The sequence below is a fragment of the Camellia sinensis genome, chromosome 12, assembly GCF_055761805.1.
Source record: "Camellia sinensis isolate YWXY chromosome 12, ASM5576180v1, whole genome shotgun sequence".
NCBI classification, from domain to species: Eukaryota; Viridiplantae; Streptophyta; class Magnoliopsida; order Ericales; family Theaceae; genus Camellia; species Camellia sinensis.
Genome location: NC_138972.1, coordinates 104,148,000 through 104,163,452, shown reverse-complemented (window position 1 = coordinate 104,163,452; position 15,453 = coordinate 104,148,000). Strand labels below are relative to the sequence as shown.

The 15,453-nt window shown below is 40.3% G+C and overlaps 1 protein-coding gene across 1 annotated transcript; it reads right to left on the bottom strand.

Annotated features, from left to right (window-relative positions):
* Window positions 1–3,352: 3,352 nt before the first annotated feature.
* LOC145803785 (uncharacterized) lies at window positions 3,353–12,192 on the bottom strand. Its single transcript, XM_082897131.1, has 5 exons — window positions 11,993–12,192; window positions 11,604–11,840; window positions 11,227–11,494; window positions 9,259–9,352; window positions 3,353–3,501 (listed from the first exon to the last, which is right to left on the bottom strand). The coding sequence occupies exons 1-5, from the start codon at window positions 12,190–12,192 to the stop codon at window positions 3,353–3,355; spliced, it is 948 nt and encodes a 315-aa protein (XP_082753257.1).
* Between the last annotated feature and the right edge of the window lie 3,261 nt (window positions 12,193–15,453).

Sequence of the window (15,453 nt, the reverse complement as noted above, 5' to 3'; positions counted from 1 at the left end):
TTTTACCATTTATACAAGTTAGATTACTTGTCCAATTTTACCATATATACACTTTATTAATAAATTTTACCATTCAAAAAAAAAAAAAAAACAATAACAACAACAATAACAGAACTGGTACTTTTATTAACAACTTGCACCATTATACACTTCATTACAGAAATTACATTTACTTCATTACCCAAGCAGGAAGAACACCCAACCCTTAATTCCCTTCGCCGGACACAAGATCTTCCTCTTCCACTCCTCTATCCAGGGAAGTTTGGGCAACGTCGTCCTTTTCTACTTTCACCAGACTAAAGTCCACATCTGGAAACAACTCTTGCGCCTAATACTTGAAGCTCATCCAGTCGCTGTCCCAGTATTGGCTTATATCGTGCTTGTAGAAGTCTGACCGCTGAAAACTTTGGATCACTTCTTCTTCGCTCCTACCTTTAACGGCCATTCCCGATGTCCAAGCACCCCCTTCACCTACTTTAGCCAAGCTCCTAGCGACCGTCACGTCAATGGCCATCTGGAATTCGGCAGACCCCTTAAATTGCTCCACCGCCGCCACACATAAGTCCAGGTATGCCGCCTTCTCAGAGGCCATTTTGGCTTTCTCTTCTTCTAACGTCCTTTCTAACTCCACAATGCGCCCATTTTCTTTTTTCTTGTCTTTAAGCGCCTGGTCGCGTAGATCTTCATTGTTGGCGAGGATCTCTTCCAACCTTTCCTTGGGCAGTGGTGCAGGCTTGTTGGACATTGCCTACCTTCCTTTGCTCGCCCACCAACTCAAACTCTAGCGATACCACCTTGTGGTGCACCACTTCCGCTCTGATTTGGTCATGGCGAGCTCGAAGGCAGCATGTTCTGCCAAGAAGCTCTGTACCACCGCTAGTACTTCCATCTTCTTAGCCCTTTGCACATAATCCAGGCCCTTTGCACAGGCACTCCGCGCAACTTTGCTCTAGCTCGTCGTCTCGACCCTTAGGTTTTGTAACTGTGCTTTCACCCCTTCCAGCTGGGCCTTTAGCGGCCCTGCCTCCACCTTCGCACGCACCGTCTTATTCAGCAGGGCCGCCGCCAAGGTTGTCGCCTCCATCTGTGCGGATCAAAACCCCCTCAGGAGGTCAGCCTCTGTAAATCGCGCCATCAACCGCACAGCCGCCTCCTCCACTACCCCCAAGAGACGATCTGCGGCGACCTTGGCTTCGCCTCCTTCTTCTGCCGATCAATCGTCCACCACGCGAACATGATACATGGCGGTCTTCAACATGGCGCTCATCTCTGATCTGCTCACTCCCCCCCCCCTCTTTTTCCTTCCCCAGGACTTGGGGACATTTCTAGCACAGGCCCAATGTTGGGCAATTGCTCTCCCAATCTTTCGCCTCCTGCCAACTGCTTTGGCTCAGCTGGGCTACTCACCACCTGGGCACTTGGGCCCATGGCCTCCCCTACCCCCATCCTTGTCTCCCCCACCTCCACTTCTGGGGTTACCCCTGTCATCCCCTCCTTCACCTTCTTCAAAACTTGCCCCCCCTCACTCTCTTCCACAACCACCCTCATTTTCTTCTTCTTCTTCATCAATACCGCCTCCACCTCCTTTTTTCTCCTCTCCTGTAGCAAATCCGCTGGGGACGGCAGCAGCGCAAAATTGGTCATATCTTTATCGCCCAGAGGCTTAGGACGTGGTCGGACTCGTTCCTTCATAACCAACTTAGGCACCCGGCCTAACTGCGGCTCTTTATACTTGTCGGCCTTAGCGAATGTCTTTTTATCCTCTGCCTCCTATATCGTCCTTCTCGCCTCCAACTCTTTTGGCGCAGGGTCCCCTTCGGTCGGCTGTGGCCTCAGGCTTAAGGCAAACAAGCTTGAAGACTGGACAAGGTCATCCCACTTCGCTCCCTCCTACTCCCTCGACTCCTTTACCCATTTAACCCTATCCTCTGCCTCTACTTCCAGCCTTGGCTCCACCGACTTGATGAGAATATTCCACTTTATGTGCACCTCCCTCCCGCCATTTGCTGATACGTAAAACCACCTTGGTCTCCACCCCTTCACTGATGATGGAAAACCTGCCACTAATCCTCTACCTACCACCGCCTGCAAGGTCACCCATGTTTCTTGTTGACCAGAGGCCTTGTAGCAAGAAAAGAACTCCTCCACCGTCATCGCCGCCCCTCCGATCGCTTGTGGCCATGCGATTGCCCAAGCCAGTAATATTTTCCACGTGTGGGGCATAAGTTGACCTAGCACCACCTCCAACTGGTTTAGCATGTCTACCACTATTTGTGGGAGCAGGAACCTCAAACCCCCTTATAACGCCTCCTCGTACAACGTGAATGCCATCAAACAAGCATCTGATGCCCTCTCCTTGGACATCGGCAACTTCAACTCTATCTCCGCAGGAATCTAGTACTTCTTATGCACCTCCTCCAACTCTTCTGCTGTAAACGTCGATTTGTCAGCCTTGGTGTGCCAGTGGGCAGGTCCCACTTGGCTAATCGGCCTCGGGGCCATGATCATTGTGGACAGACGAGGTCGCACTGCTTGTTTCGCTCCTCTTTCCTTTCGCATCTCCATCCTATATTGTTCCGCCAACACCATCGCATCGTCTTCACCCAACGCAACCTTATGGTTGGTGCTTCATCTCGAGCCATCTCTGTTACATTTCTGTATATTGCTTCGGATGCAGGCGCGAGAAAGTTCGTAAACTGCTGAAGAGGAGTGTCACATGAAACGAATGAGGTCAGGTCTGGGATATGTTGGTTTCTCATAGTGAGATATGTAAAACGGATAATGCCCACGATTTGCCTATTTGCCAAGGATCAAGGTTAAATTTCGCCAGTTTGAAAATTTCAAAAGTTACAACCCCCACCTTTTCCACATCCTATTCTAGTCCTAACCTTTCGCTTCCTACCAACGCATCACCTCCATCACCATTGATTTAGATAATACCACGTGTACAACCACGATTCCCCATCATTTTCTCCTTCCCCGTCTATTCCACTTCATATCATCACGTGCCTCATCGCTCCTCGAGCCCCGCGCACCACCACCACCTCTTGCTCGGTCCTCCCTTTGCGTTCAGCTCTCCTATCGGTCGGTCTTCTCGCTCAATCCCCCTTCACGGTCAGCCCTCCTCTCAGTCGATTTCTACGCTCGATCTCCCTTTCCTGTCGGCTCTCCTCTCAGTCGGTCTCCGTGGTTGGCTCTCCTCTCGGTCGGTCCTCTCGCTCGACTCCATTCACCCTCCATCTTTCTTCTCATTCCCTTCGTTGGGCTAAAGCTACACTTGGGAATGAGGGACTACTAACATCGGTGGGGCCACAAAAGCTTTTGGTCCACCACTTAGAGCCCAATTCACGGTTCAAACACTAAAGTCCAACACTATTGAGAACCCAACGTTGAACCAAGAACCAATGACATCTAAACACTGGTCAAGAAGGGAACCAGGCATGTAAGCAGACAAAGATCCTACAGAGTTATTGCGCCACACATCAACTATTAATGAGGCTCCTACATCATTAAATGCGATAACCCTTCACATCAGAATAGGCAGCCTCACCGTGAACAATGCAAGCTAGAGTATAGACTTTCGGCCAACACGACAGATAGGAGTGGACAAGGAAATGATGGATAAAGGATATAAGGAGGCTTCTAAGACACATCAAAGGTTAAGTTCTCTATTCTTATTCTCTCTCTCTCTCTCTCTCTCTCTCTCTCTCTCTCTCTTCATTGTCAATCTCCTCTCTTCTAACTTGATTGTTGTAGGGTCCGCTGGGGGACTCCCGTTCTCCATTGGACATTTTTGCAGGCACACCGGCGAGCTCAGTGACCGGTGAAAGGTGTAGGAAGCGTGGATCTGCCCGACTCGCCCTCCCTTGGATCAATCACATCATCAATATGTATCATACCATATATCATCTATCGTATATTACATCATGTATTATATATGTATCGTAAGATATTTAATATAAATTACCTATTGATGATAACATATCATAAGATATTGATAACACAAGTATGCAACACATAAAAATAAAAAATAAATAAATAAATAAATAAAAAAAGAAAAACCTTAGATATCAATTAACTCTTTTTATTATTCTTCTATAATCAATCACTATCAAAATACAAACCAAGAGCATTCTCTTGTTATGTCCGTATTCTATAGCAGTAGCAGTAGATATATAATACCACCAACAACAAACAAAGAATGGAGAGAATATTAAAATTTGGAGTCTTATTCAAGTCATTTTCATTTATTTATTTATTTATTTTGGGTGTGGCTTATTAGTTTTAGTCACTAGTCACACTTGGTTTTTTTCAACTTTTAAGATAAATGTGTTCTGATATTGTTAATGGCATTGGTGGGTTAGAATTAACTTTTGGCCACACCGATCGGAACCATGAGTTGTGGGTATGCTAGAGAAGGAATGGCATGACCTACAAAGCCTTCTGACTGATGGTATTAACTTTGCTGTTACTCGTGGGGATGTAGGTGTTGCGATTTGGTCCTAAAGGAGGGACCGGACCCCTTAGAGATTGGAACAAAAGATTTTCATTTTTCATCCGCTCTTCTTCTATAGGAGAAGGCATAGAATGACCTACAAAGTTTTTTTGGCTGATGGTATTGACTTTTGTGCTACTTGCTGGGATGTATGTAGGGGGATTTGGTCCAAAAGAATGGACAAAACCCCTCAAAGACTGTAACAAAAGATTTTCGTTTTTCATCCACACTTTTTCTTCTTCTTCTTCATCTAAGACTCTACAAGCCTCATGTGATTTGATGAAACTTAGAAGAAAAGCCACTACAAAAATGGATAATAAGACAATGTTTAGAGGTCTCACCATCTTGTTGTTTCAAGCAAGCAAAGAGAAAACTATGCAGTATACATGCAGGATGGTGGGCTATTTATATGCAACATTATGGTATCAAGTGGTACGATGACTTGAATTTTTCTTGTTCTTCATATGATGGAAGAGATTTTGACAATTGACTAGTAGGGGGGTTGGATTAGAAATTGAATGGGTCATAAATAAAGTAGCTTTGTCTTAATTTTCATGTGAAAGCTTTCTTTTTATCAACCTTTATTAGCATGAAATTCCATGAACATGGGGCACTTGCATGCAAAAATGGGCACGTGAAAATAAAATAAATGAAATCAATTTCACTTGACATCTCTCCTTACCTAAATTAGATCAAAAGGGTTGTTATATATTACAAATAGATTTTGGGGTTTTTTTTTTAGGGTCCCTGATATTAAGACTTTATAGTATAAAAGACATTCAATATTTTAATAATGTCTAAGGTCCCTCAAATTGATCTAGAGAAAATTCGACTTCATAGAGAAAATCTTACCTGAATTTCTCTAGACTCACTTCAACCTAGAGAAATTCTCCCAATCCAAAGAAATTCACTTCAACCTAGAGAAATTCACAAAAACTCAGAGAAAATTCCCTTCTAACCCAGAGAAATTCACAAACCTGCTTAAGCAGTATCGTTCACTTTGAGGAAAAAACAACAGAAATCAAAGTCTTGAAATGATTGAACAGAGAATATGAATATAAATACTATGATATCTATGTGACAGGAAAAAAAAAAAAATTCAGACACTTTTCACAGAGATTTAGAGGAGAGTCTTAGTATCATATGCATCTTTCTAAGGACCAGATTTACAAAAAAAAACTATCCCAACAAAATAACCAGGCACTCTCAATTTATTTTCTTAGATAGTAAAAAAAAAACAATAATAATGGACTTTGACTTTCCATTCTCTAGAGAAATTTGAAATTTCTCTGGCCTTCCCTGGCCTTTCCTTTTCTCTAGAGAAATTTCCCTTCTCTAGCCTTCTTTAGACATCCCACTCTCCAGGGAAATTTTGGAAATTTCTCTAAAATTTCTCTGGCCTTCCTTCTCTCCATAGAAATTTCCCTTCTCTGGCCTTCCCTCCAGAGAAATTTGAAATTTCTCTGGCCTTCTCCAGCCTTCCCTAGACTTCCCACAAAATTACCTCTCCAAAGAAATTTTGAAAATTCCATGGCCTTCCCTAGACTTCCCACAAACCTCTTGAAATGTATATGTGAAACAATATCAAACAAAACACAAATCAATTTCCATATCTTAATCGCAACAAATTGAAGTAAATCTTTAATTACAGACCTCTCAACTCCACACACACAGTGATTTCAGAGAACCAATCACACAAAACAAACTCAAAATCATAGGCTATGTAACATCGATTAAGAAGAAAGGTGAATATGCCCCTCCGATCATCGACCTCAACGCCTTACTCGACGAGTTCTTGTTGGCTATCATGATTTTGCTGTTCTCTGCCGCACTCAGCGTCGCTCTGTCCTGAAACACCTCTTCAACTTGTGGAAACAACTTGTGATCCTTAAGTCCTAGACAGTTATTCGCTAAGCTCTTGAAGGAATTCAAATCATAGAGGGAAAGAAGAAACACAAAAGAGAGGGAGATAGAGAGAGAGAGACCTGATCTTCAACTCTTGCTTTGGACAATTGTGATACCGAAGATCTCTGCTTCACAAAATGGCGTCATTTGGGTGTTGGAGCATTCTAAATCTCTGCAACATATCGTCAGACCTCTCTGATCGGCCATGAAAGCATCTATCTCTCTCTCTCTCTCTCTCTCTCCCCCTCTCTCTTCGTTCCAAACTCTGGTTTTGATCACTGCTAATCAAATACGGACTTGAACATGCAAATCATCATTATCACCGAGTGTTTTCAAGCCTCTTTCTCGTTAATCTGAGAGAAATCTCAGATTTGTAGTGTTACAGATCTTGCATTTCAAAGCTACTCTATGAAGAAGACACTGAATATACTTATAATTCTGGTCTCTATGCATTTGATATAACGATGAACAGCAAATCACAGAGGTCAGGTCAGTGAATCGGAGAGAAGAAAGAAGAAATTGTTGGGTACGAAAGAGGAAGAGGAGTGACTTTTCTTTGTGATATATGGGTGTAAGGTGAAGGGACCTTAGGCATCACAAAATAATATTGTGGATCTCTTCCATCACAAAAAATGGGAGAGGGACCTTAGACTAATTTTCCTATAGATTTTACCTTTATTTATTTTATTTTACCTTGTATAAGTGGGACTCATAATATCTATATGTAAAATGAAGTATTAGATAGTTTTGAAGAATTATGCGGTATACACACAAAGTGTGTCAACCTTCGAGTCAGCGTGTGTCATTCCTAAAAAACTGGAGGAGTTACTATTTAGTGGAAATTTGAGAAAATTATTATATATTATAAAAAAACATTTATGATTTTAATTATTAATATTTATAAACTTTACCATTTATTTGTAATTACTTTTTCATTTGTACAATGACATGAAATTTCTCTTAAAAATTTTGACTACATAATTGATTTGGAGCACCACGTTAATAGTAGTTTAGATTTGCTAAAGTTAAAAATCTCAACTTTATAGGTGATTGGGGGATAAATTTGTACCGATTTCAATTATTTGAACCATTCATCTCGTCTGACAGGCTGAGAAGAATATGCATGGATGTAAAAAAAAAAAATGAGTTAATCAGACTTAAGTAATTACATGATCAAATCACATACATATTATAACAAATAAATTGTCTATTTTTAAAAACATGTATACCAAATACATAAAAATAATCACCAAGAAATTGAGATTTTCAAATTATCCCACCAAAAAAATAAAAATAAAAACAACAAGGCTACTAGCACTAACATTTAAGGTACCCCTTTCTAAACTTAGTAAAAGTGAAGTGACAGTAAGAGGAAATACGACAACGCACACACTCACTCCTTAAGAAAATTAAAGTGATAATATATTCCTCTCATCAAATAATTTTATTAATTATGTCGTTATCTCTTAAAAAAATCAATTATTATCAATTCTTTGCCCCCTTATAATTGCCTTAAATTCTTTTGACTGCAAAATTGCATAATTTCAACAAAGTTTCATGGCCTCCTAACTTGCATAACTATGCTTTGATTGCTGTAACGGAAAGATAATGGGTTGAGCCAGTAGATCAGGTCGCAGAGTCTTTGCTTTATGCGTGTTATATTTTTACGCAAACAATAAAGGAATTCAATCTCCACGGATACGACTCCCAAGTCTTATGTCTCTCATTTTTCATTTGGTTGATTGATTGGCATGAGATAAAATAAATTAGAATGATTATTCCTTATACTCTGCTAAGAAATGATAATTCATTTACAATAGTGAATAACGACACTCTTAATAATGTAATTTTTATTTAACCAAACAAAAGAATGAACAATTTGATAAATTGATTATCTCTTCCGTTCCATTCCAAAGAACCACCACTACTTCAATTAGACATTCATTTGCCAAGCAGATGATGTAATCCAATAAATGAGGAAAAATTTAAAAAATAATTATTTTGTAAGTGCATTTAGGCTAGGTACATCAAAAATAATGCTTTAAAATTTTAATTAAACTATTAAAAAAATTCATTAAAGACACAAATATATATATATATATATATATATATATATATATATTTTATCAGCAAAAAAAAAACCTTTATTGATAATAAGAACATAAATTCATATGAAATTACATTAACAAAGGGAGGGAAGAGCACAAGTATCATAGCAAACTAACCCAATCCCAACTAGGTTGGCACCAAGAAAAGAGCCCAATCATCTGCAAGCTCAACCACAAAGGTTTGGAGAGAGACCAAACCAAGCTAGGAAAAAACCACAAAAAATAAATCCCCAACTACTAAATAAGATACAAAGCAAAACAAAACAATCCAACATTTGCAATACACCCAAATAAAACAGACTCAACCAAACAAATGCCCAAACATCACCCCAGCAACAGCCAAAATTACCCTGCATACTCAGGTAGACAGACAGCTGCAAAACTCCTAAACCAGATCAAAACACCAACAGACAACTTCCCTCGACCCTTGCAAAACATCCACACCCCCATCATACTAATATATTGTTAGCAACTAATAGTTCTAATCTGTTACACACTAATAATAATATCCTGAACTGAATACGGAGGCTCCTTAGACTAAGATTTAACCCCTAGAGCAATTCTCAATTTAGTCAATTCACAGAGTTCATTCAGCTGGAACATTTTCCCATTAAAGACCACATCATTTCTAGTTTTCCATAGTGATCACATAGCTGCCATTGGGATTGCCTTCCAAATTTTATTTTCGAACTTTCTCCATTTATATCCCCTTTACCACTGAAGAAGCCCATTAACATTATCAGGAATCACCCAGTGCATCCCCTACCAATTCATCAGGCACGCCCACACCTTCCAGACAACTGGACACCAAAGAAGAACATGGTTGACTGTCTCTACAACTTGACTACAGAACACACAATTGACAGAAATATTCTGGTTTACCACACCAATGCGATTTAGACTTTTGGTGGAGCCACATTATTCCACAGCAGCTTAGGAACCAGCATAGAATTTTGGGCATTAACAGGTTATAAAGGGAAAAGACACTAAACTTACCTGATGGACATGCCAACCATTTCAAATGATCCTCCCTACTTGAAGTCAGCAACTCCACTTGATTGAAAGCAGTATATAATCTCAACAGTTCCTCAAACTCTTAAGTAAATAAATGCCTTCTAAAATTGAGGTTCCAACAGCCTAAGTTCCTTCGCCTTTCAATCATCATGCTCAAAGATAGATCTTTCTCAGATGATAGGCTATAGAGCCTAGGAAAATCACTCTTGATACAATGATTCCCCAGCCAATGGTCATCCCAAAAATGAATTCTACACCCATTCCCCACAACTACCTATCAATTTTCCAGGAAAAAGGCCAGTAAAAAAGGGTTTGACTGCCCAAGATTCAAAATCCCACCCCATAATGATGAGTAGCAGCCACTATAGCTTGACCAAGGAAGCCAACGCCCACACATAGTCAAATACCTACTACACAAAACTCTTTTCCACAAAGTACTATCTTCAAAACCAAAACACCACCACCATTTAGCTAACAAACAGTCATTCATATCTTTGACACCTCTGATGCCTAGCCCACCTTGATCCTTGTGTTTGGTAACCTCATCCCATTTGACAAGATGAATCATTCTCTTTAAATCAGACCCTCTCCAAACAAAGGCTGCTTAAATACTCTCACTTTCCTTTGCTACTGATTGCGGTAGCTTAAATAAAGATAAGTAGTACACAGGAAGGCTAGAAAGACCAGATTTAATAAGGGCAAGCCGGCCTCCAAAAGACAGCAACTTCTTCTTCCAAGATGCTAATCGAGCCCTCATCTTATCAATGACAGGTCGCCAAGTTTTTTTTAGTCTGGGATTGGCACCTAAAGGCAACCTAAGATAAATAATAGGTAGCTTTTGTTTTTTGCAATTCAGTCAAGATGCACACTTCTCCACCACTTGCTCAAGCGCTCCACACCACACACAAGACTCTTATGGAAGTTTATCTTTAGGCCTAAAACTAATTGAAAGCATCTCAAAATCCTTTTAACTATTACCACCTCCTCTCCCATCTGCTTCACAAAAAATTATCGTATCATCAGTGAATTGAAGATGTGTTACAGTTGTTTTAACTTCACCATGACCTATCACAGCCCCTGTTATTAGGCCTCTTGATCTTGCCCTTTGCAACAACATATTTAAACCTTCAGCTACAAGATTAAATAGGAAAGAGGCATTGGATCCCCCTGCCTAAAACCATTTTCTGGAATATATTCAGGGGTTGGAGACCCATTGACAAGGACTGAAATTCTGGCTGAGGTTAGGCAATCCTTAATCCAATTCCACTATTTGTCCCCAAACCCAAATTTGTTCATCATAGAAAACAAACACTGCCAACTGATAGAATCAAAAGCTTTTTCAAAGTCAAGTTTTAGAATCAAGCCCTTTTTTCTACTTTTCTTCCACCAATCAACCACTTCATTTGCTATTAATACCCCATCCAAAATATTCCTCCCCCCTAGAAAAGCAGATTGTGCCTCCCTAATCACTATATGGACCACCTGTTTCAATCTATTAGTATGAACTTTGGCTAGAATTTTATATAAAGACCCAATTAGGCTAATTGATCTATAATAAGAAATTTGGGCTGGTCCATCAACTTTAGGGATAAGAGTGATAAAAGAGCTGTTAATACTGACTACTAACTTCCCATTTTTATGAAACTCATTAAAAAATTGAAGGATATCAGCCTTAAGGACCTTTCAACACTTTTGAAAGCACACCAAATTAAACCCGTCAGGTCCCAGAGCTTTATTACCATCACAGTTCTTGACAGTATCCCATACTTCCCGTTTAGTAAATCTTGCTTCAGGATTTTCAACAAGACAATCACTGGTAATAGAAGTAAAAGGCCCATTCAGTTTGGGCCTATGCCTCCAATCTTGTGAGAATAGAACCTTGAAATGTTTGAAAATATCATGCTTCACCCTCTGTGGATCTTTAAATAGGACCCCCCCAACTGATTTCAAATTTAATAGGTTTTTGTTTTGCCTACTGGAAGCCACAATATGAAAAAAATCTCATGTTTTTGTCCCCTTTCAAACTCCAATTCATTCTAGATTTTTGGAGCCACATCCATTCATATTTTTTGTTTAGTGACCACACTTCTTGTCTAATCTCTCTTCTTCTTTGAACTTCTCCTTCAGACAAATCCCTAAGCTCAGCCAATAAGTCAAGCTTGTGTAGTTCCTCCTCTGCCTCTTTGGTGGAGTGAGTAACATTCCCAAATACCTCAGTGTTCCACTTCTTTAAATTCAATCTGAGCTTCCTGAGCTTCATTTGAAAGACATACCCCGCCCAACCTGAGACCTCTGAGTCTAACCAAAGTTCTTCATAACTGAAATAAACTGAGGGTGTAATGTCCATGCATCAATAAACTGAAACGGCCTTGGCCCCCAATCTCTAACATCCTCCATCAATAAGAGAGGACTATGATCAGAAACCCCTCTTGGAAGACCCCAAAGTTTAAAATTGTATTTTTCCAACTACTGTGTTGAGAGCAAAATTCTGTCAATCCTACTCCATCGACCTCTGTCACTTGAATTACTCCATGTAAATTGCTTACCTTGAATTGGCAAATCGGTTAATTCTAGACCTTCTATGAAGTCATTGAAAGCCCTCATGCTGTTATCCCTCCGTGAACAACCCTTCATTTCACCCAACTTTCTAATCTCATTAAAATCCTCCATATACGCCAAGGCTCCTTAAATTTGACTCCAAATTTACCAGTACATTCCAAAGATGATTTCTTCTACCAGCATCATTAGGACCATACATATTAATCAAAACACATTAAAAGTTAGGATGAATTGTACTTGATAAAAGAATGAAATTCCTTGTGCTGCAACATTGTGAAAGTGAAAATACACTAGACTTCCAAATACACAAGAGTCCTCCAAACAAACCTTCAGCATCTACCGACATGTGTAGACCGCCCCGAAACTCCCTCCACGTGCCTCCCTTTTCGGAGAGGGCGCGAATTGGGTTCTGGCTACTACAGTTTGGACTCCTGTCACGATTCTGAATCTAATCTCACAAAGTGCAATGTAAGACTGATAAATCACTAAAGAGTCCAAATCCGGAAAATCATTTTGGAAAATTGATTTTAATCAAAAAGCGCCAAACATTGACTATTTTGCCAGATTTCAAAGTCGCCACCTAAATATTTTGTTTTGGGAAATTTAGGAAACCCTGACTTGTGCCTAAGGCCACGTGTCCGTCATCACCAAAGTTGCCTCGGTTCGGGAACTTGGGTACGAGGGGGGAAGGCCATGAAATGAGCACCCCCGCTCGTCCGATCAAAGGATCGACCTCTACTAAACATGATATGTTGTTTTTATAAACACATGCATTCTTATTCCAATTGTTAATCTAACTTACTATGATGCGCATAGCATACTAGTATAGACTAAATCGCTTGATTTGGAACAAAACATCTCATGTTTGTTTTTCGAAAATGGTTTGAAGATACTACTCGCAAGTAGGCTAAAACGCGGATTTACCACTCTCAAGTAGGCTTAAAACATGATGATTTGCCACTCCAAGTGGGCTTAAAACTCACATTTTGATGAATTGTTCCAATTCAAGTGATAAAGCCTTCATCCACAGCTATTTATGCAGTTAATCAAATAAGCACATAGCCTCATGGCAAGCATGCTATCATGGCAACACTCACACTTATGCAAGGATGCTAAAGCATAAACACTTACAGTGTACTCCGAGCCAAAACAAAAGCTAGTTAGAAATCAATGCATGATCCTAACTATACAAGATGCCTAATGCAACACATGCAAAATGCAACTAAATAGGCTCGACTATCTAATCATGGCATATGAATACAACACTTGATACATGTATTCAAATAGGAATTGAAATATAATATAGTTTAAATGATGCGCCGAGCCCAGTGCATGCAAGACAAATGAATGAATGCAAACATGCAAGCATAAGGTATGCTAATCGAAATATGCCCTAAACTAACCATCAAAAGCTGATAAGTAAAAGGGAGAAAGAAATGGGGATTGGAAGACATGCACACACACACGCACCCTTATTACAACATTGTTCCATCTCGACGGAGGGCCCGAATGAATTAGCTAAGCTAATCTAAGCTAAGCTAACCAACTAATCTAATTAAGCTAACTAGATTAATTATTACAAACCAATCGAATAACTAGCGAACTACTTACTAATTATTACAACACTTTAATTAATTAACAAATCAACTAATCATGTAAGATATGTAAACTAGGCTGCCTCAGCTCTACCTTGAACAATGAAGGATGCATGCTGTCGGTTGCTATCTCGAAATGCCTTCCGGTTGCTCTTGAGAGGCTCTGTTTGCAGGGTGTCTTTATGAAATTTTTGCTCCATCTTGCCAAACCAACCCTGGGGAATCCACCAGTGGCCTGCCGACCATGAGAAGCCTCTGTCGGCCGCCTGCCGGCCAATGATGTTCACTGCCGGCCAATGATGAAGCAGTGCTGGCCATCTGCAAGGCACTGCCGGCCATTGGTGTGCTGCACCACCATTTTGCAACAAAGCACAAACTATAGGAAAATGGAGGGTCTCCCAAGGGTATGTACTTACTATGCCACTCCATATCGCCTCAAAACATCAAGGGAGAGGCATCATCGGATCCAAGACCATCAATCAAGCATCACAATGCATGATGGCCAAAGATCTAACTTGCACAAATTCAATGAATGCACAACAAACAAAACACTAAGACCACGACCTTATCATGAGTGATCAAAGGCAATGGAGACAAAGGGGATTAGCTCACTTTCATCACTTTGAGTATGAACTAGGCCAATCCACCTTGTGTTCAACATAACGTCTGGCTGAACATGATGCAATGCAAACAACATGCTCATCGTGGCACGAGATGCAAGACTCTAACATGCAAACAACGCATGCATAACATGTTAAGAGACTCAAGCATTAAAACTAGTGAAGGATACAACACTAGGACCATGCAATACAATACTCAATGGACTAAACCAACCCCAAACAGACCTCATGCATGCCAAAACAGTGGCCAATATGATCTGAAATGATAACATGAAAGGCAAGAGAATGATGTTCATGCATTGGCTCACAAATAAGGCATAATGCTCAACTCTCAAACACAATTAAAGAGTGATAAACATGAGAGTATAACAAGGCTATATGCTCTAAAATTATGTGAGAAATGAGGCCAAGGCATGCAATCATCACATTCAAAGCATGCTAGAGACCTCAAACACAAAGCTAATGAAGCCCAACTACACTATAGCTATACAAAGCTAAGCACATATGACCAAGACCACTTAAAACAGACCTCAAGCATGTTAAATCAGTGGCAAAAATGTGCTGGAGCAAAGCTCGCATATGCTAGAATGATGAACTAAAGCGTGAAGCATGCCAGGCCAACAAGCATGATTGTACTACAAGTACCAAAAGCAAGCAAGAGGTGACCCAAACACCCAAAAAAAGAGTTAAGGCATGTCGAAACAAAGTGGAAAACATGCTTGAACTAAGTCACAAAAGAGTAGAAACACATGCTCATTTGATAGGCCAACAACACAAGCAAGCAAGCAAGACAAGAGGAGAGGGGACCACCCCTTCCTATTTTGGACCTCAAAACCACCTTTCCACCACTGAAATTCCTTTGAGTTTCAGTGGTAGAAAGGCCATGCAAAGGCTATTACAAAAGCTTCAAAGGATGGCTTAAAAGCTTAACAAATAAGCAAAGAAAGAGGGTAGACCACCCCCAACCCCGATAAGGACTCAAACCAACATTTTTAACACTTAAAATCAGAGCTTTTTGTAGTTGGCAAGTAGGCCCAAAACAACATGCAAAGGTGGCTAAGATGGTATGTAAAAATAAGCTTAAAAGGGGAATATACTCACCCCTGAAGAACAGTAGCAAGGTAGGTCTTCCTCTGAGCTAAAACCAGCATTTTGAG